Raw genomic sequence first — 23,294 nt, forward strand, 5'->3', positions numbered from 1 at the left:
TCATAACAGTTACAATAATAGTTACATTATTTCAGAACTGAAAGAACAAAGGAACTATAAAGAAAAATCCATCAAATTTTTTTGGGGGGAAAATAGCATTACAGTCATTTTTTGCTGTCTACACAGGCAAGGTGCCATGTAGGGAGTGGTGGTGTACCATGGCTATATTTACGATTACTTCCTCTGACTGTTTGATATAAAAAGACATAAAATATTCCACAATCTGTTGATTCTGGCTGTTTTTTTTACTGACCATTAAAATCATGAATCAAAAATTTATTTCAGCACCTCAGAACTTCCGAGCTGATTAAAAGGTTAAAAACTTGTAAACTGTCAGCTGTTGCTCTGCTTCCTTTCAGCAAGGCTTTAAGCACATTTCTGTCCTGCTGTGATCGATGCTTCTTCTTTCTCCTTTCTCCTCCAGCGTGAGCATGATAAGCCGACACATAAAGGCACTTTTACAATGTGGACTACACAGAGGACTGTCTGTGTCCCTTGTTAGTCTCTAGCAGCTGGCTGGATACTGTATCACATTAAGCCCGACATGCAGTGACTCTGATGTCCTGCCTCACTAGGTTACTTTCACTTCCCTTGTCTGACCTTTTCAAGTTGGTCCAAGGTTTACGCCGACAACTTCAAGGTTACTTCCCCGCAGCTCTAACCTTTCCATTTCTGCCATCTTTTTATGAAACCGCATCGTCCTGACAGGTCTCGGCTCTGCGTCGCCTCAGAGCTCCACAGTTTGCAGGTGGCTGCGAGGGGAAACGGCAGCCAGCACGCTCTGGGGCAAACACTCCGACTGCTCCGTGGTGCTGCCACAGCAAGACCAGTGAGGCTTCCCGGGATGTCCTTTATGACCATGACCGCAGCCTTTAAATCCTCCTGCAGTCAGACGGACATTCGATGGCAGATGAAATGATGAGAGACAAAATACAAAAGACTGATTTAAGCTTTTTCCTCATTCGTTGCTTACAGGCTCCTTTAGACAGAGATTTTGGAGCTGAATTATAGCAGGTGTGGATAGAATGATTACATCTGTACTTTAATTATCGCCAGCTCATATGAAAATTTGTTTTTCCAGTTTATCAGTCTGTAATAGGTCTACGTTTACCTACATTTACCACAGTGGCTTTGAACATATTTCAGAGTGTAAGTAAATGCAGAGAGAAACAATGATTTCCATAGTGACGGGAAACATTTCAGTAACAGCAACTGTCTCTATTTAACTCAAATTACACACAAAAGACATGTGTGATGCTAAGGAACTATATTTCAAACACCTGCTTCTTTTATGAATCAAATAACCTGAAATATAATAGAACACAGAGAGTGTAAGGAAAGCTGGTTTAGCTTAAAAACACAAAGTGCACAGATGATGGTGCCGAGATTCTGTGAAAATCTTAACTTAATTTTGTTCTTCATCTGTGTGTTCTAGTCAACAGCACAGTGTACCCCGAAGTTTGTTCACTGTACACCTGCTCCTTCAGACAGGACATATGAAAGTTATCTGCTGCGTACCTGGCATGGTTCCCGGGCAGCCACAGCGAGCCTCTTTGGCTCCTCCGCTGGAGCAGAAGGAGCAGCAGTGAAACGTCCCTCTGTGACGCCTGAACTTCCTCTTCACATTCAGAACAAATGGAGAGCCCTGCAGAGACAGACAGCACAGAGGCAGTCAACCAGTGTCGGTTGGCACAAGAGCCGTTACAGGGATTCTTCTTGCTTAATAAGGACAACGTTGTGCATAATAACTTGATTTGTCAGGAGGATGTAGAGCCCTGAAGTGACGAGCTGTGCACTGCTAGCAAGGCCACGGCTCCGTCTAGCAGTCAGCTTATTATTTCAATAATTCATATCTCAGCTGTGAAACGCAGCTACTGTTTTCAAACTGTTTCGACAGCGATTATATTTTTGTTTCAACATGTAAATATTATATAAAGAAGAGGAAACTAATTAGACTCTGCAGGTGCCTGGCTGCGAATGGAGTGGCTTTCCTAGATGGTTTCCTAGATGAGACGGGGGCTTGTCCTCGGTTTTTCTTGCTTGGCGGTTATTTTGTGTGTGTGTTTTTTGTTTTCTTTAGTGTGTGGGGTAATTCTTTCCATAGATATTTTGGGGGCAGATTTACTTACAGTGGCTATTTTTTGTGACATTCAAATGCTCTGTAGTGCTTGTAAAGCAGAGCTGAAGGCCTCTCTGTGTGCAGAGTTGGTGGACAAAGACGTCCGACCTTCACAGAAGGAAGCTGCAAGGCAGCCTGAGGAGGCCACAGCAGAATAAGGGTTGCCCACGAGGCCGAACCAGAAGGTCGTGGAGGTTGCTGGCATCCTTGCTGCTGGTGTCTGTGTGGAACCTGTGTCAGGTATATCTAGTGAACATCTTTGGGTAATCCCTTTATATAAAGGAGGTGATGGCCTGCATCTCTGTATGAGAGCGTCTGAGTTGGAGATCTCTAAATATCTAAAACTGATCACACCATTTCATGAAACTGAAGTTAATTCATGATGTTTTCAAGTGTACAGCAACCGCACTGTGTTGGCTAAAGCAGTTTTAGCCTCTTTTGTTATAGTGTAAACTTGTAGGCAAACCCCAGGAAGTGAAAGTGTGTACCCATGTATCAACTGAAGATGGCCTTAATTATGAAACTGTGAAAAAACTGTGGCTGCTTGAGTCTTGGGTAAGTTTGTTGTCCCCATCTCATTTTGTATCCTGGCCCCTTAGACGGGGCGTAAGAGAAACAAACCAAATTAAAACTTACAGTCTCGACACTTTAGTTTAAAATACCTTGACATGTTGGGCTTTGACACAAACCCACACAGAGTACGCTCCTGGCTGCTGTGGTGTGTATGACACACTGTAGGACCCGTCACTGTTGTCAGTCACAGTCGTCTCCACTTTACTGATGGAAAATAAAAAACATTTTATTAATAATATAAAATATCACTTTAAAACCGCAACTGATAGCACATAGATGTAAACTGCTCTCAAAACATCAGTGCTGGATTCTGAATCTGCTCATTCTGAGAGCATGGATGACCTGTCCGAGCTTTGAGTCATACTCTGATGTATATCAGCCTCTCAGTCTGAAGGTTAACTTATTTCAGACATCCAAAACACCAGTGATCACACACGTGCTGACTTTAGGTAATAACTCAAAGACATTCATGGATCAGACGGCTGTGCTGGCAGATACTAAACAGCTACTAGCCTTCCTGATATTGCTGCCCTTGTTTTCAAAGTTACACACTGTTTGATCGTGAATGTGAATAAAAATGATTCATGTGATGTTACGGAGGTCAATAAGAGTGTGCCTCTTTCAACCCAAGTAACAAAAATAGCACAGCACTCAGGCTTAGAGTACTCTGATGACCTGTTCTAAGCAGGTCAATTTTTTAACTAAATGTGTCTTCTGTATGATTTGCTGAGTCAGAAATGCTCAGAGTTAAAATGCTGACCAGGCACGCCACACGCTGTCCCCCCACTCACCAGTTTTTCTTCTCTGTGTGAACGACGCTCACGAGGACGTGCTCTCCACCTCGCGCCAACTGTTCTCCAGCTGAGTCTCGGCACACCAGGGTGAAGTGGCCCAGCTGGCCCTCCGTGCCTTCCTGCAGGCCTGTGACCAACACAGGGTTAAAGGTTAGAATCAAATTCAAATCAAATTCAAATTCAAATTCAAATTTTATTTGTCACGTACACAGTCATACACAGTACGATATGTAGTGAAATGCTTGGACAACTGCTCGTGACCTAAAGAGAACAAAAAAGGAAAAGGCTATGAATAAGATAGGAAATAAATATGAAAAATTAAAAAGGGTAAATTTAACTAGGAAGGAATAAAATATAAATTAAGGTTAAAAATGAAATAACTGTACAACACAAATTAGAATGAAGGGTAAATTTAACTGGGAAGAATAAGATAAAGATAAATATATAAATTAAAGTTGAAAATAAAATAACTGTACAACAAAATACACAATACACAATATAGAACTATATAAGAATGTATGAAGAAATCTAAATATAAATAAATATATACACAATAACAGCAGCTGTACAAGTATTAACCGGAAATGAAGAATATAGTGACCAGTGTTGTGCAAAACCAAAGTCCAGAAAGTCCAGTGTGTGTGTAAGAACTGTATGTGTGGGTCAGTACTGTGTGGTGGTGTGATTGAGAGACCGTATCGCCTGCGGGAAGAAGCTCCTCCTCAGTCTCTCTGTGTTGGTCTTCAGGGAGCGGAATCGCTTTCCTGACCTCAACAGAGAGAACAGTCTGTTGTTGGGATGGCTGAGGTCCTTCACGATCTTCCTGGCCTTGGTCCAGCACCGCCTGCTGTAGATTGAGTGCAGGTCAGGGAGCTCGGAGCGGATGGTGCGCTCAGCTGACCGCACAACCCTCTGTAGAGCTCGTCTGTCCTGCATGGTGCTGTTCCCGAACCAGGTTAAGATGTTTCCCGCCAGGATGCTCTCTATGGTGCACGAGTAAAAGTTCCTGAGCACCTTGGAGGGCAGTTGGAAGTCTCTCAAGCGTCTGAGGTGGTAGAGATGCTGTCGGGCCTTTTTCACCACGGTGTTGATGTGACAGGACCATGACAGGTCCTGCGTGATGTGAACTCCGAGGTATTTGAAGCTGTCCACTCTCTCCACTGGGCACTCGTTGATGACGGGGGTCTGGTAGTTCCTCTCCTGCTTAGTGCTGAAGTCCACTATCAGCTCCTTTGTCTTACTGACGTTTAGAAGGAGGTTGTTCCTCTGGCACCAGTTCTCCAGATTCCTAATCTCCTTCAGGTAGGCCGTCTCGTTGTTATCAGAGATCAGGCCCACCACGACGGTGTCGTCAGCAAACTTGATGATGGTGGTGGAGCTGGTAGTGGCCACACAGTCATATGTGTACAAAGAGTACAGCGGGGGGCTCAGAACACACCCCTGGGGGGCTCCAGTGCTGAGAGTGGTGGAGGCTGAGACATGTCCGCCCATCCTTACTGCCTGTGGTCTGCCAGTTAGGAAGTTGGAGATCCACTGACACATAGATGAGCTGAGTCCCAGATGCTCCAGCTTGGTGGTGAGTGTGGAGGGAATTATGGTGTTAAATGCAGAGCTGTAGTCTATGAAGAGCATTTTAACATAATTCCCCCTTCTAGTGTCCAAGTGAGTGAGTGATGTGTGGAGGAGATGAGAGATGGCATCGTCTGTGGAACGATTTGGACGGTAAGCGAACTGTAGTGGGTCCAGTGTGTCTGGTAGTGAAGAAATGATGAAGTCTCTGACCAGGCGTTCAAAGCACTTCATCACTACTGAGGTGAGGGCTACAGGGCGATAGTCATTGAGAGAAGCAGGGTGGGGTTTCTTCGGGACAGGAACAATGATGGACTCTTTGAAGCATGTGGGGATCACCGACTGAGATAAAGAGATGTTGAATATCTCAGTGAACACAGGAGCTAGCTGGTATGCGCAGTCTCTTAGGATACGACCTGGGATGCCGTCTGGTCCTGCTGCTTTCCTGGTGTTCACTCTCTTGAAGGCTCTCCTTACTTCATGCTCGGAGATGACGAGCACGTTTCCGGTGCTGGCAGTATCTTCCTGTCTGCAGCCGTTAGCGCCGCTAACACTAGCATTGTTGGAGACCTTAGCTGCAGCCTCGAAGCGAGCATAGAAAGTGTTCAGCTCGTCTGCCAGAGTCACGGCCGCGTTCGTCATACCGGTTGTTGGTGCTTTATAGTCCGTTATTGTCCTTAGTCCCCGCCACAGGCTCCTAGAGTCACTCTGTTGGAGTTGTGACTCTAGTTTCCTCCCGTAGCGCTGCTTCGCCTCTTTCACCGCCCTCCGCACGTTATATGACGCGGCTTTGTACGGGTCCATGTCCCCCGTCGTGAGTCCCGCGTTGTAGGCAGCGGTGCGGGATCTCAGAGCGTCGCGGATGGTTTTATCCACCCACGGCTTCTGGTTGGGAAACGTTGTGATAGTCTTTGTCTCCACGGTATCATCCGCTAGTTTCCCGATGAATCCCACAACCGCTTCCGTAAACACGTTGACGTCATCGTCGGAGCTGTTTCTGAACATGCCCCAGTCTGCGTCATCGAGTGCGTCCTGTAACGCGGCCACCGATTGATCCGTCCAGCGCGCGACCTTCCTCTGAACCGGAACTTCCTGTTTCAGCCTTTGTTTGTATTTTGGCATGAGGAAGATGGCGGCGTGATCAGATTTGCCAAACGGGGGGCGGGATTGTGCCTTGTAGCCGTCCTTGACCGTAGTGTAGCAGTGGTCCAGTGTCCTTTCACCCCTGGTGGGGCAGGTGATGTGTTGATAAAAGTTCGGCGCTGCGCGTTTGAGGTTGGCGCTATTAAAGTCCCCCGTCACAATAAGCGCAGCGTCCCGGTGTTGTGTCTGGTGCTGTGTGAGTGCCTCATGCAGCTCGCATAAGGCGGTGACCGTGTCCGCTTGTGGTGGAATATAAACGGCACTTACAATGACCGATGTAAATTCCCGAGGTAGATAAAAAGGACGACACATGATGGACAGTAGTTCCAGATTTGGTGTGCAGGAGCGTGTGAGAGGAACAACGTTCGCACTGTTGCACCAGTTGTTGTTCACCATTAAACACACGCCGCCTCCCCTTGACTTCCCCGAGTCCCGTGTCCTGTCCATGCGGTGAACCGAGAAGAACTCGGCCGGCTGGATGGCGTGGTCCGGCACCGCTGGGTTCAGCCATGTCTCGGTGAAGCAGAGGAGATTGCAGTCCCGAATGTCTCTCTGGAACTTTATCCTGGCCCTGAGGTCGTCAAGCTTGTTCTCCAGTGACTGGACGTTGGCGAGCAGGATGCTAGGCAGAGGTGTGCGGTGTGCACGAGCTCTCAGCCTGTTCCTGACGCCGGCTCGCTTCCCTCTAGGCCGCCGCCGCTTCCCTTTGTTCTCCCTCGAGATCTCACTCGGCCAGCTCGGATCCGGAGTTAAAAACTTCGAATTGTGAGTACATTGTATACCAATAGAAACAAGAGTGTCACTGTCATACCTAATGTACCCAATGGTGATGATTTTGCCGATTTAGAAACGCTGAAAACTAACTTAAAAAACAAAGACAAAGAAAAAGTGGTCGGAGCAGTCGTGACGGCAGCCGACCTCACCGGCGCCATCTTTAATTTGAATCCCGAAGACTGCGCTGAGTAACAAAAAACTACCGCTTGACTAAAAGTGTACCACGGGTCAACAGAAGGCTGAGTCCTGAGGTTGCTGAAAAAACATGGCCGTCCCAAACTGCCACAAAGTTGCCTGTGTCATTATCATTTACCTTAATTACAGCTCAGAGATGTAGCCCATTAGTGAAAAGAGCACCAGGACAAAAGTACGCAGTCATAAGTTGATGTAGGGATCTTCCACAAACTTTATATAAAAGATTACCACTGTAACATAACACACTGGTTTTGGACTCAGCATTCTGAAGCCTGTTCACTGTTGTTACCGCTGGAAATTATGTGTATATATATTTCTATATTTTTAGACCTAAAAGTTATCGTATTTAGAGGAAAGAATGGTGCTCGAAGTTATCAGCTAAGGCTGTACGTCACAGCGGTCATATTTTTATAGATTTCTACTAAGAATCACCACAAGCACAGTGCAGAGGTCAGGTTTAGGGGCTCACTGCTGGCTCAGCCACACTAGAATAAAAACAGAATGGCAGTCTGGTTGTGACTAAGAAACAGGGCTGTGCGATATGACCAAAATCTCATATCCCGATATAAGACATTTATCGTCCTGACAATGATATATATCACAAAAATTTTACATTTTCTGTAAATTCTATGAATCTTGGGTAACTCGACTCGCGTGAAGTGTTTTCAGCTGGGCGTCGTGTTACTAAAGTTGAAATGGCTGCAATTTTCTTTCTATTTATTACACCTGACAGCTCTTTTTAGCTTCTTGTCCGTAAACACTCTTACAAACTATTTCATGTGATTCAGTTTATTTTGAAAAATCTCAACAGGATCTTCAGTTTTATTGTGAAAGGTTTATGTAGAAAATAAACAAGTGGACGGCAGAGTCAAACAATGGTTTTACCGTCGTTGTTGCTAATGGCAACGCATAAAAAGAGTTGCTTGTCTGTCTGTATTGTGGTTATATTAAATATAAGAGGAAGATAGAACTTAAGAAATTCTACACAGTGACCATCAAAATGATGAATTTTTTTTTTGCCATAAACAGTTTATTTTGCGACACCACGAAACAAATGATAGTGTAAAATGAAACGATAGACGTTTTCATATCGTCATCCGATATATATCGTTATACAGAACAGCCCTTCCAGGAAAGGTGGTTAATAATGGTGATGTCATTTAATTGTTTTATTTTTATTCAGTGACCAACTACAAATTGATAAAGCAGATAAAGCAGATGACTTGTGATCAGAAGCTGGTTACCTGGTGGGAGGTAACGATGCTCTGCAGTAACTGCCGTTGAATCTAGAATGGCAGACTGACTGACACCACTCTGTGATCAAACAGTCAGTCTGGGCTGATGATGAGCACAACTTGTCTGCATCTCTTTGCACTAGTGGACTCAACTGGTTCTAATCTGGTTCTAGTCCTATATAAAAGCAAGGACACCGAGCACCATAGTCACATTTAGAATTTTGCCACTGAAGTGCTGTCCTGAAGCAATTACGTCACTATTTATCAAGGAAATTTTAAATTTCACACTTCAAATCTACGAGCTTCTGAGTGGACTAAATGTAAGTTAATGTGAATTTTGTTTAATGCAAACTTCTCTTCATGTTCACAGGAACAGTTTTGCAACAGGTGGCAAAAGATTTGTGATTTATTACAGTTGATTGCCATTTGATCCCAGATAGATTGCATGTAGTTGACAAATAGACCCCATTCAATCAAAACCTGACAGAGAGTAGACTCTGACTCTGTCTTCTTGCCATTTTATTGCCGTCTTGATGCACCACTGCTGCTTTGAAGACAGCAGCTGATGGTGAGCTGCTTTTGAAATGGTTGCTTTGAAGTGCAAAGCAATAAATTTAGCTGCGCTTCAGTCTCCAACTACTGTTTTCCCTAGTGTGACTGTAGCATGAAGCCTAGGAGGCAACATTTGAGCTACAGCGCCTGTGTCAGCACACCTGTCAGTGGCCCAAACTATCCCGGTGTCCAAATGAATGAACTATAAAGAAAATCACCAACCATACAATTTATATGATGGTTTACACAACCTATCACTCTGTAAACATGCTTTTTCATGCTGGTACGTTGGAGCATTTTAACCTGGGAGTTTGGAGGCATCTTGTTTATCGGTTTATTTATGATGTGTAAAGGTTAAATACATGGACACAACCTCTTCATATGCAGAGATTTCACAAATGGCAAGAGCACACAGACACACAAACACCCAGAAAAGATGTTTCAAGGTAGAGAAAAGTTGGTAACAGTACAAAGAAGGACAAAAAAAACCCTACAAAGAATAAATGAGGCACTTTATCATTCAGACACACTACGACATTGAGACACCTGGACATTTGTCTTGTGCCTCTACAGGTTTCAGTCACACAGATGCACGATCACAATTTCAATACAGCCCTCCGCTCAGCGCTTACGCAGGTCAGTGTCCAGATGAACGAACTGCATGTGGAGGGGACTTCAGGTGCAGCTGGACTTCAGCATTGTCGAATTTCTCAAACACCTCTGCGTCATTATTTAGCATTTCATTAACTTGTTCCGCTGTCTCGTTCAAGATATTCATCAGCTGTTTCTGTCGTGTTACAGCGCGCATCACCTGTGTTCACTCCAATGATTAATGCCGCTTTGCGCCTGCTCGTCAGAGTCCATTAGCAGTTTGATAACAAATGATCCCACGCTGTGTTTTCATTTGTTATTATTCAGTGTTTTCCAGCAGCTGCAGGGAGAGCTGTTTGGATGCTAATGGAACTAACTCCAGCGGCTCCTTCACTGATGATGAATGGGAGTACTGGTTAAGGGGCCGAACTGTCGTTAATAACGGTGCAGCACTATTGCGTTACGGGACTCCTGCTGAAGTTGAAAGGTCCTGATTTTAAATTTCTGCTATATATGAGCCACACCAAGAAGACACGTGTGCTCTCTGAACTTGATGCTCAGACACAACATTTATATTCTTCTAATTTCACTCGCAGAAAGCTGCTCGAGGTGGACCCAGGGTGAATCTGACTAACATGACAGAGTTGTGTGAGAGTGATCTCATGGTTACTTTTCATGTTTGTATACATTGTATTGTGTACAGATGACTTTTGCAATTATGCCTAATCTCAAGATGGAATTATTCATCATTTGGATCATGATGATCACATGCATGTTTACGTGCCCCCTCTGGCACTTGGGCCTGTACGCCCAGCGTGTGCAGCAGTGGGGCTGAAGCTGACGACCAAAAGTATATTTATTATCAAGACATTTTAAATATTTGTGTTATTATGCTGGTCAGGAAAACCCAATTATTTAAAGACTTCAATGGACACCTTTTAAATTGCTTTAACTAACGAAAATGACAAAGAGAATTCATGAATACACAGTGTCAGGGTTTTTCCTGGCTCAAACTGGGCCTTTGGGGGTGAATACACAATGGGAGCATGACTGGTCTGCATATACAGGGAATATACAGTTTTCATAAGACTCTATGCAAAAAGTAAGAACACTGCATGATTCATTAGCTTCTGACTGACTGCAAGGTCAAGGAAGCGCAGATCAACACCCCTCCACCATTGTGCAGTTCCAGAAGTCTTGTGGTCTTTTCTGATGAAACTTTGCAAACCTTCCAATAAAATCATATTTGTTTAGTCTTTTTCTAATTGTACTTTTATGAATTTTGACACGTTAGCTGAGGACTGAGATGTAGCACTCAGGTTATTTTTCAATTTCTCCAAGCAATGCACGAACATCCTGGGAAAACCTGGAACTGTCTTGAATGTTTTCCACTTGTCAATAATGTTTCTCACTGCAAAATGATTGACTTTGAACTCTTTGGAAATACATTTATAACCCTTCCCAGAAATACCCAGCACTTCGGACTAGTAAATTGCCCAAACTGCTGCTTTTCTTCCTGATGATTAGTGGATTAGATTAGCAGCCCCTGGTTAGTATGGACCTTCTTTATTCCTATGGAAACAGTAAGAGTACACTTAGCTTACTGATTCCTTGGTGAAAGGTGAAAACCTCTTCTTGGGCGCCAGAGTTTTTATCTGCATGCAATATATTTAAATGTCTTTACGTTAGATTTTTGCAGTTATTTTTTTAAATAACATCTTCCCATTTTAAATGGTAAAATGGCCTGTATTTATATAGTACTTTTAACCTAAACACTGCATTTCAGTGGAGCCTAAGTTACATATAGCTTAGCTAATATGAGCTGATACTGGTCTATTACAGATTTTTATCATTATCAACATATAATTATTTCTGATGTACACCAATATTAAAAGATTTAATACAAATAAAAATAAATAGGGAGTGCTGAGAGGGTTGTTTCATCCAACCTTTCAGCACTCTCTTCAGCACATATAAAGTGGCATTGGCGCTGAGCGGACAGAGGGGTAAGTTAGGTGCGTCTTGACAGTAAATTGATTGAACATACGGTTGCATTATCTGTGAATCTCTGTTCGTCTTCTTGCTAAGCTGAGTACTAGCAGCTGTCACCACTAAAGACACAGCTCTTCTCACTAGAGCAGGGCGATATGGCCAAAAATATTTATCACGATATATATTTGAAAATTTGCGATAACGATATAACCGACGATATAATTGATGCGAGACAAAATACAACTCCACAACATTACTAGCGCAAAAAGACAACCTTCCATTTATTTTCACTTAAACAAGAAGCTGGTTTTTATGTACATTAAAGCTTTATAAAAATGTAACAGTGCAAATGCAAATTCCTTGCTGAAAGTTTAACCAAAAGGCATTTCCAGTAGAAATGGGCTGACATATCCTGAGCATAACCATGTATAATATCCACTGAAGTTAAAAAGAGGTGCTTTGCAACATTAAACTGCAGTGTGCAGTACGCATTTTTCGGACTATAAGGTGCACGGGATTATAAGGCACATTAAGCGAAACAAAGCAGTCAGATAAATCAAACTTTATTAAACTCATTCTTCTTGCTTCCTCCACTTCTGTACCATTGATTCATTAATGTTGAATTCTCTGGCAGCTGCTCTGTTCCCATGTTGTTGCAGTATATTAATGACTAACCTCGCATTGTGGATGGATTATCTCAGTTGTTCTCCTGACTGAAGTTTGGTCCGTTTACAGCATCCTGCCATGCGATTGCATTTGTCTCTAACCATGAAGAACCTTCACGTTAACTTTTATAAGTGGAAAAGTGTTAGTGTTCGTCCTCCAGCTTCACTGTTTATGTTATGCTAACATAGCTGTGTCGCTAGCGATCACGTAGCACATCATTATATACCAGCTAGCCCAACTTCAGTAACCCTACAAACGTCACTGCTGTTTAGTTTCCTGTCTTCATTTATGTTGGAAGTGATAGCAGAGCTGTACGTTTGATTTTTTTCAGAAATCTCTCAGTCAGAACATGCTATATCATGCTTAGGTAACTAGCGAAACTAGCGAGCTAACTTCCGCTAGCTTCCTGCTAACTTCTAACTCCGTTAAATGTAATAACTTTTGTTTTCATGGATGCCTGGAAGTTAAACTTTATAGTTACACCTGGTAAAGCAGCAATGCTGATCGTTTTATTAAAGATGAAAGAATTTAGACAGTTTTTAACTCTCAGTGATGCTGCAGTGTTGTTTGACCTGAAGAATACTGAGTTTAGGACCCAGATTACTCCCAGATTTAAGAGCATCTTAGTCCGACAAATATGACAATAACAACGGCCGCTTGCATGTTCTGCAAAAAATGTGCTTTGTTGTGTATCTGACAGACAAACACCAAACCAGTTCCACATCACGGAAGTTGCACCGTTTTTACAAACCAATTCTGGTTCATCTGTTTCACTCAACAATCGGCCATGTGCGTATGAAAACAAAGGCACCGCGCATGCGCGTTTTACTCCCATTCTATCGCGATATTTCATTTTCCTATCGTTGCCTAACATTATACCGGTATTACCGTGAACGGTATAATATGGCCCAGCCCTACTTCTCACCCACAATTCACCTGTGCTGCTCAGTCTTGCAGTCCATTTCAACACTTCAAATCTTCTTTTCGTACAAAGAGGGGATAATCGTTGGTAAGCCTCTGGGATGTCCACTTTCCTATACTCAAGACTGAAATCTGAACCCCTAAATTGAGAGTGTCACACTGTGTTAAACTGATTGCAGTCAATTTGGGAAGAATAAACAACTTAAAGCTGGAAAAAGCTGGTTTATCTGATGCATTGATCCTCAATCTGGAGGAAAAAAACGTAGAAGCTTTAGCAACCGAAGTCAGCCCAAAGTAAAGCTGGATAAATGAAGAGGTTGCTGCAGGGACCAGAGAGCTGTGTACGGCTCTACATCTAATGCAGTACACACGACTTTAATACAGACCCAAGCAAGCCCCCACACAAACAGACTGCCTGACATCACATGGCAGACTGACTCTTTGGCAAACATTGGCAGCGGCTCTTGGATACCCACGAGACTCAACAAAGAAGTCCAAATTTGCTTTGGTTTCCCATTTATCACAAGTAAACACTGCTTTAATCCGAGCTCTGGGACAGAGAGAGAAACGCTGCTACAAATCTCCTGCTTGCTGCGTCTGCATATGTGTGGTGGAAGGATGGGAACTGTGGCAGTACCTGGGTGCTTTTCTGAGCAATGAATAAGGGCTGCAGTTTGCATAATCAACTGATGCGCAAATGATTATTTCTACAATAACAAATGAGGTGATTTAGATCACACAGACTGTCACAAGGAGAACCTTTGGGCATATTTCTGTCTCCTCACATTAGTTTTCTGATTAACTGTTAACTTACTAAGGACAGCAGTAGAAGCAATCATTTAAACAAAAGGAAAAGCAAGCAAACCTTCCCCGTGTGCATGCTTCTCCTCTATTATAAAACATTTTAACACAAAAGGAAAGTCGTAAATATTCTGTCGCTCAAAAGCTGCCCTGTACTCTTGCTGATCCCCGTTCCTCCAACACTGCATGTGTCCCTGTTATGTTTGTGCACTGCCTGCAGGCCTCTTCAGTCACCTAAACATTCCTTCACTCCAGAAGGAATTTCTGCCTTTAAGCCAAAGTCCCCAGAGACAAAACAACAGTCTTTATGTGCTGCATGAGTCTGTACTGTCGTCTCTGCCTCACACCAACCTTCGGTCTCTAAACTGATGTGGCTAGAAAAACAAGAGTTCTGAGTTTAAATGAATTTGCTTTTGTCACTGTTACACACTCTTTTAAAATATTACTCAGTTCATGTGACTCTCAGCTTCAGGTCATCTGGTTCCTTGAATATAAAAACAGAAATGCCTAAAGCTGTTTTCATGTTAGAACAAAGAAAAAGTCATTGGTAAAAGAGTCGAGTTAGCTTTTAGCAAACTCAAAGCTAAACTTACAATACTGTGCAAAAGTCCTGATGTGGACTCAGTGGAAGAGTGGCTGTCAAGAAGCCATTTTTAAGGAAGGAAACAGGGAAAAAGGCTAATGTAAGAACTGGACTGAAAATCAGATCTGATGAAGCGATGAATCTAAACGAGAGATTATTGGTTCAAATGGTCGTCGCTATGTACAGAGGAGGTCGGGGGAAAGCTAAAACAGGATGTGCTTACAGGTTTATGACTGCAGTTCAGCCAGTGGCTTTTGGAAACTTGTGGAAATGAATGGAATTATGAACACAGAAAAGTATCATCACATTTCTGATCCCCAATGCAGTACAACTGGGAAAGCATCTGATTGGGAATGGTGTCATTGTGTAGCAATGACACAAACAGTGCAAATGCAGTATGCATACCTGCATAGAAAAACATATAATGCATCACTATCAGTCATGGATGGGGCTCCCCACAGCCTGAACCTCAGCGTTACTGAATTTCAAGCTTGTGAGAATTGTACAAACTCTATTTTTGCCTTACATACTGTATTTTCAGGGGGTATTTGTATGTGTTTCAATAAATCACTGTACCCATTTCCAATTTTCCTAGGAAAATCTAAATGGAAGATGACCCAAGACCTGTACATAACAGACTTACAATAATAAAACAATGGTCATAATGATGATGCAATGAGTCATTTTAGGCAAAGACTGTATATAAAAGACGGACACAGTCACTATGATGACTTGTTTGTAGATTAACGTTTTAAAACCTTCAGTTTGACATTTTGTCTGTTTCTTTAAACTTGGCATGAATGTATTTGGGTAAGAGGGCAGCCCAGGAGGTAGTCTGGTTAGCATGGTGTTTGTAATTTACTGAGACATTATGTGGGATCTGTCCACCTAAAACATGCTTTAATCATATTTACTGTCTTTTTAAAAAAAAAAAACTGAATTCGGAATGACACGAAATGTCACCCAACTATAACTCAAAACAGTCCAGTAAGGCACAAATTTTACCTTTAACACAATTAAAATGGGTGACTTGCATAAAAATTCACCTGCGTGGTTGTCATGAAGTACAAAAATTTGCCACAGAGCCCAAAACAAGTTTTTGTGGCACGCTGTCAACATGTTTACTTCTGCTCTAAAGATGGGGAATTTAACATGGAGGTCTATGGAAAGTGAGTGATTTTTGGAGCCAGCCTCAAGTGGCAATTTGAGGAACTGCACTTTTCTGGCACTTCTGTGTATGCTGCATCTTTGAGTCTTGAAAGTTGCTGATATGGTTTAAGGCAGGGGTGTCAAACATCTGGCCCATGATACAATTATATCCGGCCTGCAAGATAAATTCATATGTATATATGTATATTAATGGCCCGTCAGTATGTGGGAGCCGAATATTCAGCCCTACTAAGAATCTATGCAGGCAGGGGTCAGACTTTATTTTGATGGGGACACAATGCGGCCAATAATATGCAGGCAGACAAGGATCATACCATTATGTGAAATAACGAAGCGGGGCAGATGTTCTGAACACAGCAAGTGGTAGTGGTACAGGCCAGGTACACAGGGTGTCGAAAAAAGTGAAGAAATGAGTGCAAATGTAAAATAAGCAACATCTGGCTGCATTTCAGTGATATCGGAGACCTCAAAGCTCAGTGCAGAATTTATAAAAATAGGAGGGGCTAAAGTGATATCGGCTTAAATTTGTGGAGGAGAAAAGGTGTCAAACTTGTCCATAGCACAGACTAACAATTGGTTTTATCGCCGGTAAAAACACTAAAAATAAAAAATAAAAAATACAATATGTACACATGACCCTGAAAATAGTTTGCTGTGATTTATTTAAGAGTGTTATTGAAGCAAGTATGGATTCCTAACCTTCTGTACACATGGTTGAAACTGTCTTTTACCTTCTCCTTCAATGGTGCACCTGCTGACATCCACCGTCTTAGAGTTGATTACCCCGACCACAGGGTAGCCCTCCACCTCCCCTGCGGGTTCCCTGGGCATGAAGGATATACTGCTGCCATCGTCAGGGGCAACGGTTGCTGGGTGGGGGTCATAACCCCTCTCTGCCAGGCTGGTGAGTCTTCTCAAGGTCACTCCTTTGGCACTGAGGATCTCAGCGTCAGACCCACAACTCAGGAGCCGCTCTGCGAACTCCACACTGCCTCGGATGTCCAGCAGAGCCTGCTGAAGCTGCACCCCCTGTAAGTGGAGGTGGTTCCTGGTAAACAGAGAAGTTAGACAAGCAAAAGTTGAAAGCATTTCCTCACAGTAATCTTGGTAGACTCTCTGTGGTTTCTGTGGCATGGCAGTGAATAATTACTGTATTACAATATTCAAGAAATAAATGGATTGCTTATGCTTGTTTAATTCTGGTTCATTTTTGTGTGATTAAAAGGTTATGATCAGTTCAAAACTCACAGAATTAGCTCTGTTTCAGGAGATTTCAAACGCGCTGGGGTTACAGTACGTCAACAGCTTCACAAAATGAGAAACACTTTTAAGTCCAGTGAAGACAACATCCACTTGGAATCAGCTAAAAAGAGCATTTGGACATTAGACAATAAGACAACAGCATCGATATCAAACACACTGCCAGTGAAACTGCAGCCGCTCAGCTTATTGACTTTTTATATATACTGGCACAAAAATGTGTCGAAATGGATCCATGAACACTTAGCAGAAGATTTCCTGGGTTTTATTTTCTGGGTCTGACTTTATAATCTAAACACTGATGAGGTTGTAATACTAAGAACAAAACAAAACTGTAATAACCTGTTAATCTTAACCACAACTTTGGCGACTCTATATCATAATCAGTAACTACTCGGTAAACTATTCAGTCCTGGGGTGGTTCATTCATCTTTAGGCAGTGCGAGGAAATTGATTCATGAACAGCATTGTGTCCTGCTGTGGCAATAAGCTCCTGTCTCCTCTTGAGAAATAGCTTTGGGAAAGGTAATGATATGCTAATTAGCCATCTATGCATTTTGCTTTCTCAACTAGCCATGTGGCGCTACGGTGGTTAAAGCACAGTATTCTGATGAGAACTGTGTTTTCTAAAAACTATGAGGTAGCGAATGCCACTGGAAAAACACCAAAATTTCATGTTTTATTCATAATCTAATGCGGACCTTCCCAAAGTGTGGGGCCCGCCCCCTGGGGGGGACGCTTGGACACTGCTATCACGGGCGCCCACACAAACGCAAAGCAGGAGAGGAAGCATCGCTGAATATGTTTCCAAACCAACTTCATTCTAAGCCAAAGACTAGAAAATATGGTGAAGCATGTCTGCCCTTTGGTTTCACCTGCACAAGTGCCGAGGTAGGTCTCCCTGCAGAATTGGTCTTTCCTTTGTAGGGAGCAGCGCTGGGCTCTTCAAATCACAGACAAACAGGATCCCACATTCTTGATTTTTAGTTCACAAACACTTGTAATGACTAACTACTCCTGACATTTTGGAGATGTTAGCTCTGTATACAGTAAAGTTACAGCAGGATACAAATAATATCAGGCTGATCCTGTCACGATTTGTTCCTCCGGTTCAAATCACAGACAAACAGGATCCCACAGCTGTTTATGTTTTTAAACCCATTTTGCACAGAGAGGCACTTTTTGAAAAATGTATTGATAGCAATGTTGAATATTATTACACAGGAAAAAACAACTACATGTAAAATAATCACACCGTGACGCCTCTGCCTTTGTAAACGGAGGGACAGTAACTGTGTGTGTATGTAAGCGTGTAAAACCTGCAGATAGTCAGATTAACAGTATTTTGTTTCTGCAATTCCTCTCATGTAAACAATAACGTGGCGCACAGCGTGACGTGAAAAAAGGCGCATCCCTTTGACGCTGCGTGACGAACTCTGTATTCCTCGTCCACACGGAAACGCAAAAAAGGAGTTTTAAAAATCTCAGTTTTCAGTTGTAAACACCGTTTACATGTGGACGAAACAGCTGCGTTTTCAAAAATACCCGTGTAGGTGCGGACGCAGCGTAAAAGAGTTAGTAGTTTATTTTATTACTACCTGTAATTTATTGCAGTTTACTTGTATTTGCTTAATTGTTTACTAAATGTTTGAGGTGTGAAATAAACCGCAATGGAGCAAAATATGGGTGTGTGTGGTTGGAGGATGTGTTTGTGTTTGTGCGTGCGGGGGGGCATTTTTGTAAAACAAAGGGGGGCCTAGCAAAAAAAGTTCGGGAACCACTGATCTAATGTAATGTGGGAAACCCAGGATCTAGAGAATCGTCAAATCCCCGCTAAGTTTAAGCTGGTCAGTATGCATGTTTTCATACCTCCGTTGGACTCGGAGCTCCTCCAGACGCCGCAGCAGAGACAGACAGTGGGCTTCCACTGCGCTGGCGTAACCTCGTGCGAATGCCCTCACCTCACTGGCTGTGGCCTCAACTCGTGCCTGCAAAGTCTCCTGAGATGCTTCCACCTGTGCCAGTGGAAATGTATATTATAGTTCTAAAAGCAGATACTGGGTATTTAAAATAATAAGCTTAACAAACTGTGCTAGAACAGGTTTTCAGAACGAGTATGTGGCTTTTTTTCTCCTCTGAGGTGACAGCGGCGGTGCCCTTTGTTTAACTGTGAGCTACCCAAATTTCATGCCACTTGTTGTAAACATGAAGCGCTGGCAACGACAGAAGGTATTGGGACACTGGCTCAAAAGTCTGTATATCTTCCCAATAAAATGGCAGTCTTCACCTTCTGCAGTGACTCCTCCAGTCGCTCGAGTCGGGGTCGAAGGTGCACGTTAACCAGCTCTCTGATACGGTCCCCATGGCGATCGATAACATCACGTGTGGGGCAGCAGCGGTGGTCGCGGTGCAGCGTGGCGGCACACTCCAGGCAGATGGGCAGGTCGCAGGGCTGACAGAAAAGCCGCAGCTCCTGTCCCGGGTGCAGGGTGCAGAGGACAGGCCGGACCAGACGACCACAAGCCTTCAGCTCCTCCAAAGCCTGAATGGAGTGAGATGCTGTTCGCTTCTGCCGTCTGAGGACACACAGACATATGAGCACATCTTTAAGTCAGAACACAGATCTGGATTTCCCAGGATGTCTGCTACTGTCTGTGCAGACAGTGTTAGTGTGTTAGTGCACAGAACGGCTCAGAATCCATCTTGAAGACATACGTAAACAAGATCAGTTAGTGATGAAGAAGAACAGAGTAAAATACAATTTAAACCTCAGTCTCTTCAAAGCAGAATATATATTTAAAAAAAACCCTCAAATTTCCACTGTAACTGACTGCGGTGCAGAGAGTAGCACAAAACAGCCTTTAATAAGTCACGCCTAACCATTAGTGTTTTGCCACTGTTAGGACAAACACAAAAGACAAACAAACAAATAAACAAAATATCCAGTTGAATAAAAGTATCTGAGAAAACCACCATCAGTTCCTAATATATACAAAGTTTATGGTCTCAGCCAGTAACTCCAGGGGCCTGTCTCGATATGCGTACTTGCGTTCTTGTTAACTCGTGATACGTCATCAGTCGGAGACCAAGTACTGTTCCAATTCAAAGTACGCATCAAGCCGAAAACGCAAAAAATTTCCGGATGTGTTCTCGCTCTGCCTGTTTTATCGAGCATGCATCGGTGGTGACTTGTGTGTACTGGGTACAGCTAAATATCCCAGAATGCATTTAGTCCAAAACCCAAATGCAGCAATGGCAGAGGAGCGCAGCTAAAAACTTTTAAATATTACTCTTTCTGGGTCACAAAATAAACTTTTAAGTTATTTTCAAGCGAGAATGAAGCTGTGTAAACTTCAAAGATCTGCTCGATTTATCAAGCTATCAAATATTTCCAAACGTGATCCGATTTCGGAGACGTCTGTTACCAACCAGCTCCATAGCAGACCGGGAGGTTGAGGATCACAAGAGCTGGTGAGAACAGTGGACTCCTGGCACATCGTTTACAGAGATATATTTCAATTCAGGAGGAAACATTTTCACCGGGAAGAACAGCATGTTAATACGTGGAGATTCTGAAGGCTGCTTCAAAATGATCAGATTATATTTTAAATATTTGTTCAGTTCTCTTCCAAACCCCAGCAGCTGTCTATTGTAATTTTTGAGTGTCCACTAAAATAAAAATAAAAGCCTTCTAACATCTCACCTGTTTGTTTTTATTAAGGCATACATGTACACAATTTTTATTAAAAGTGATTTCGCTACTGAGGTTAAACATGATATATAAGTCACTTAGATCATTTCTAATTGTTAATGTTTGGTTTATTTCAGTGTTTTATTTGTTCCTGGGTAGATCGGTTTGGCTGAGATTTAAGTTAAGCTTCATAACATATTAATCACAGTTAAATTAAGAGGGGACGGCAGCAAAAACTCCTGACCTGAGACATCATCAAGTACGCTGGTGTTCCAGTTGTACAAATCGTGTGTCCATGATCGTGTTCTTGGCAAGTCCGGACTCGCGTACTTGAGAATTGAGAAAGGATCCAGGTCTTAATGAATAAAACATGCTGCATAATTTGCAAATTTTTGTCACCAAACAGCAGAGTGTGCTTTTTGACCTCTCAGGGCCACAGTAGCCTAAGATGCACAGCCTGACACTTGGAAATCTCAAAAAGGAATGGATGACGTTTTTGCAATAGCCATCTTCCATTTACAGTCTGTGGAACAGACTCAAACGAAAACCAAACATTTTATCAAGCAGTAGAAGTAATAGATTAAAACTTTTAAACACGGTAAAAACCTAATTTAATACATTAGACAGCAAAAAACAAATAAACAAAAAACAGCATGTGGGATGTACGAAGGGATAAAGAAAACTGAGCTAAGGCATAATAGCAAAACAGAATTAAAAACTAGCCTCGGAGCTAACTGTACCTATGCGCTTGGCAGCAGAACTCGCACAGGTTGACGGAGCACACCTCGCAGCGGCTCCCAGCACCTCCTTCTCCGCACAGGTCGCATCCCAGCGGGCCGTCCGTTTCCAGGGTCTCCACGAATACTTCGTCCAGCGCTAAGTGGTCGGTACTCAGCCCGACGTGCCCGGACGGAGGGAGGTCTACCTCTGAGTCACAGTCAGGGCAGAGCACCGTGATAGTGACGGCGGGTCGGTCTGCCTCCAGTGGTTTGTCCCGCTTACCGCCCTCCGGAACATCCCGTTGTATACGTGAAGACACCGAAAACGGCTCCAGCTGAGCGATGCAGTCAGAGCAGAACGTGTGCAGACACGGCAGGATTTTAGGGTCCCGGTACAGGCGCTTACACACCTTACACACCGCTCTGGGATTCACCAACACGTCGCTCTGCTCGCGTCCAGAGCTCTGTGCTCCCTGCTCCGACGTTTCTTTCTGCTCAGACTGCGACATTGTTCAGTTTGGGTGATTTCTGGAGCAAGAATAAAGGGGGAAAAACCCCAGCGAGTTCGAAAAAGTTGTCAGAGCTGAAGGAAACTTCTGTATAATCCCCTTTCTGCATAATAAATCACACGTTTTCTGCACTGCGGCAATCCACCCCATTCATTAATTAAAAGGCCATTCGAAAGCTCCACTTTTGATCATGAGAAGTTTACTGCTCCATGGGACATTTGACACCTCTCTCATTGGCAGACCAATAGGAAACCTCTCCCGGGCTATCCGGGGTGGTCCAAAACTTTACCGAAGTCTTCAGCACAGTGTGGGACTTTGACTGCCCCCATCTACCGGCAGGACGGTGGAAGATATATCCACTCACTGCCTGCATTTAAACCAGCGGTCCCCCGGGCCACGGACCGGTGTTCCAGATCTACTGGCGTTTAGATCAACTGGCGTTGGTCGAACAGATGTGTGGCAGTCTTGCGTTTCAGTAGCTCCTACCGACAAACCAGGAAAAAAAAGCCAAATGTGTCATCTGTGACACTTGTGAGGTTGTCTCAAACACACTCCGTCAGTCTTGATGCTGTTGAACAACAAAATGTTTAAAAATGTGGCGAGTTTACCTGGTGATATCCTCATGCGCGACGCGATCGCGAAAACAGCAAACAAGTAACACCACGCCGATGTTGTTCACAGGACAGCAAGAGTAAACGATCGGGAGACTCTTGTCGTCGTTATCGTTCCCCTCGCACGGTTTATTTCTCCGAATTCAGCGTTTTTGCTTCACAACTACAGCGTGCTGTTTACTTTGTGCACTAACATGGAGTCGAGTCAACCAGCGCCACCTCTGGCCAAGTGCCACAGCCTACAGCCAGATCAACCTGTGACACATCTGCACCACGTTTGAATTCGTGTCATGCACATTTGTACCTTTCAATTGTGTCTGTTTGTGCGTCATGCAAATAAACCTTTGGAAAGAATGAAATGATGTCATGTATTTATTATCAGCCTACATTTGTACAAAATTCCAAATTATATACACAAAGTCATAGAAATCACCACTCCAATTGGTCATCATGATTTTAATATTCTCTTTTTCCATAACAATGAAATACACCTTGGACAAATATGACACATCAATATTTCATTAGTGTTGTCACATCACATCCTGTAAGCATCGTCTGTCTGTGTCTTTTCCCTGAAAATGAATATTTCCAGCCAATATAGGCAATCCATCAACATGGCTGGAGTTATATACAGTCTGTATAAGTGTGGTTAATCTAATGAAGATTTGTAAGGAGACGGCAGTTACTGTGAATTCACAGCAGTTACACAGTGATTAGTAATAAACAGCCAGTGAGTGTGAGTGGATATGACTGTTCCCACCACTAACACATGACCATAGCCCACTACTAGATTAACTTGTGACACATCTGCACCTGCTGCTATGAT

The 23,294-nt window shown here is 43.2% G+C and overlaps 1 protein-coding gene across 1 annotated transcript; it reads right to left on the bottom strand.

Moving 5' to 3' along the window:
• Positions 1-652: 652 nt before the first annotated feature.
• trim45 (tripartite motif containing 45) lies at positions 653-21,938 on the bottom strand. Its single transcript, XM_085374144.1, has 8 exons — positions 21,370-21,938; positions 19,226-19,514; positions 18,808-18,953; positions 16,410-16,726; positions 3,484-3,613; positions 2,782-2,896; positions 1,519-1,645; positions 653-882 (listed from the first exon to the last, which is right to left on the bottom strand). Exons 1-8 carry the CDS (start codon positions 21,855-21,857, stop codon positions 728-730), a joined length of 1,767 nt encoding a protein of 588 aa, XP_085230270.1. The 5' UTR covers positions 21,858-21,938; the 3' UTR covers positions 653-727.
• Positions 21,939-23,294: the final 1,356 nt, after the last annotated feature.

The sequence above is a fragment of the Diplotaxodon limnothrissa genome, linkage group LG16 (assembly GCF_057381915.1).
Source record: "Diplotaxodon limnothrissa isolate DT_005_m linkage group LG16, D_limnothrissa_male_GT1.1, whole genome shotgun sequence".
NCBI lineage: Eukaryota > Metazoa > Chordata > Actinopteri > Cichliformes > Cichlidae > Diplotaxodon > Diplotaxodon limnothrissa.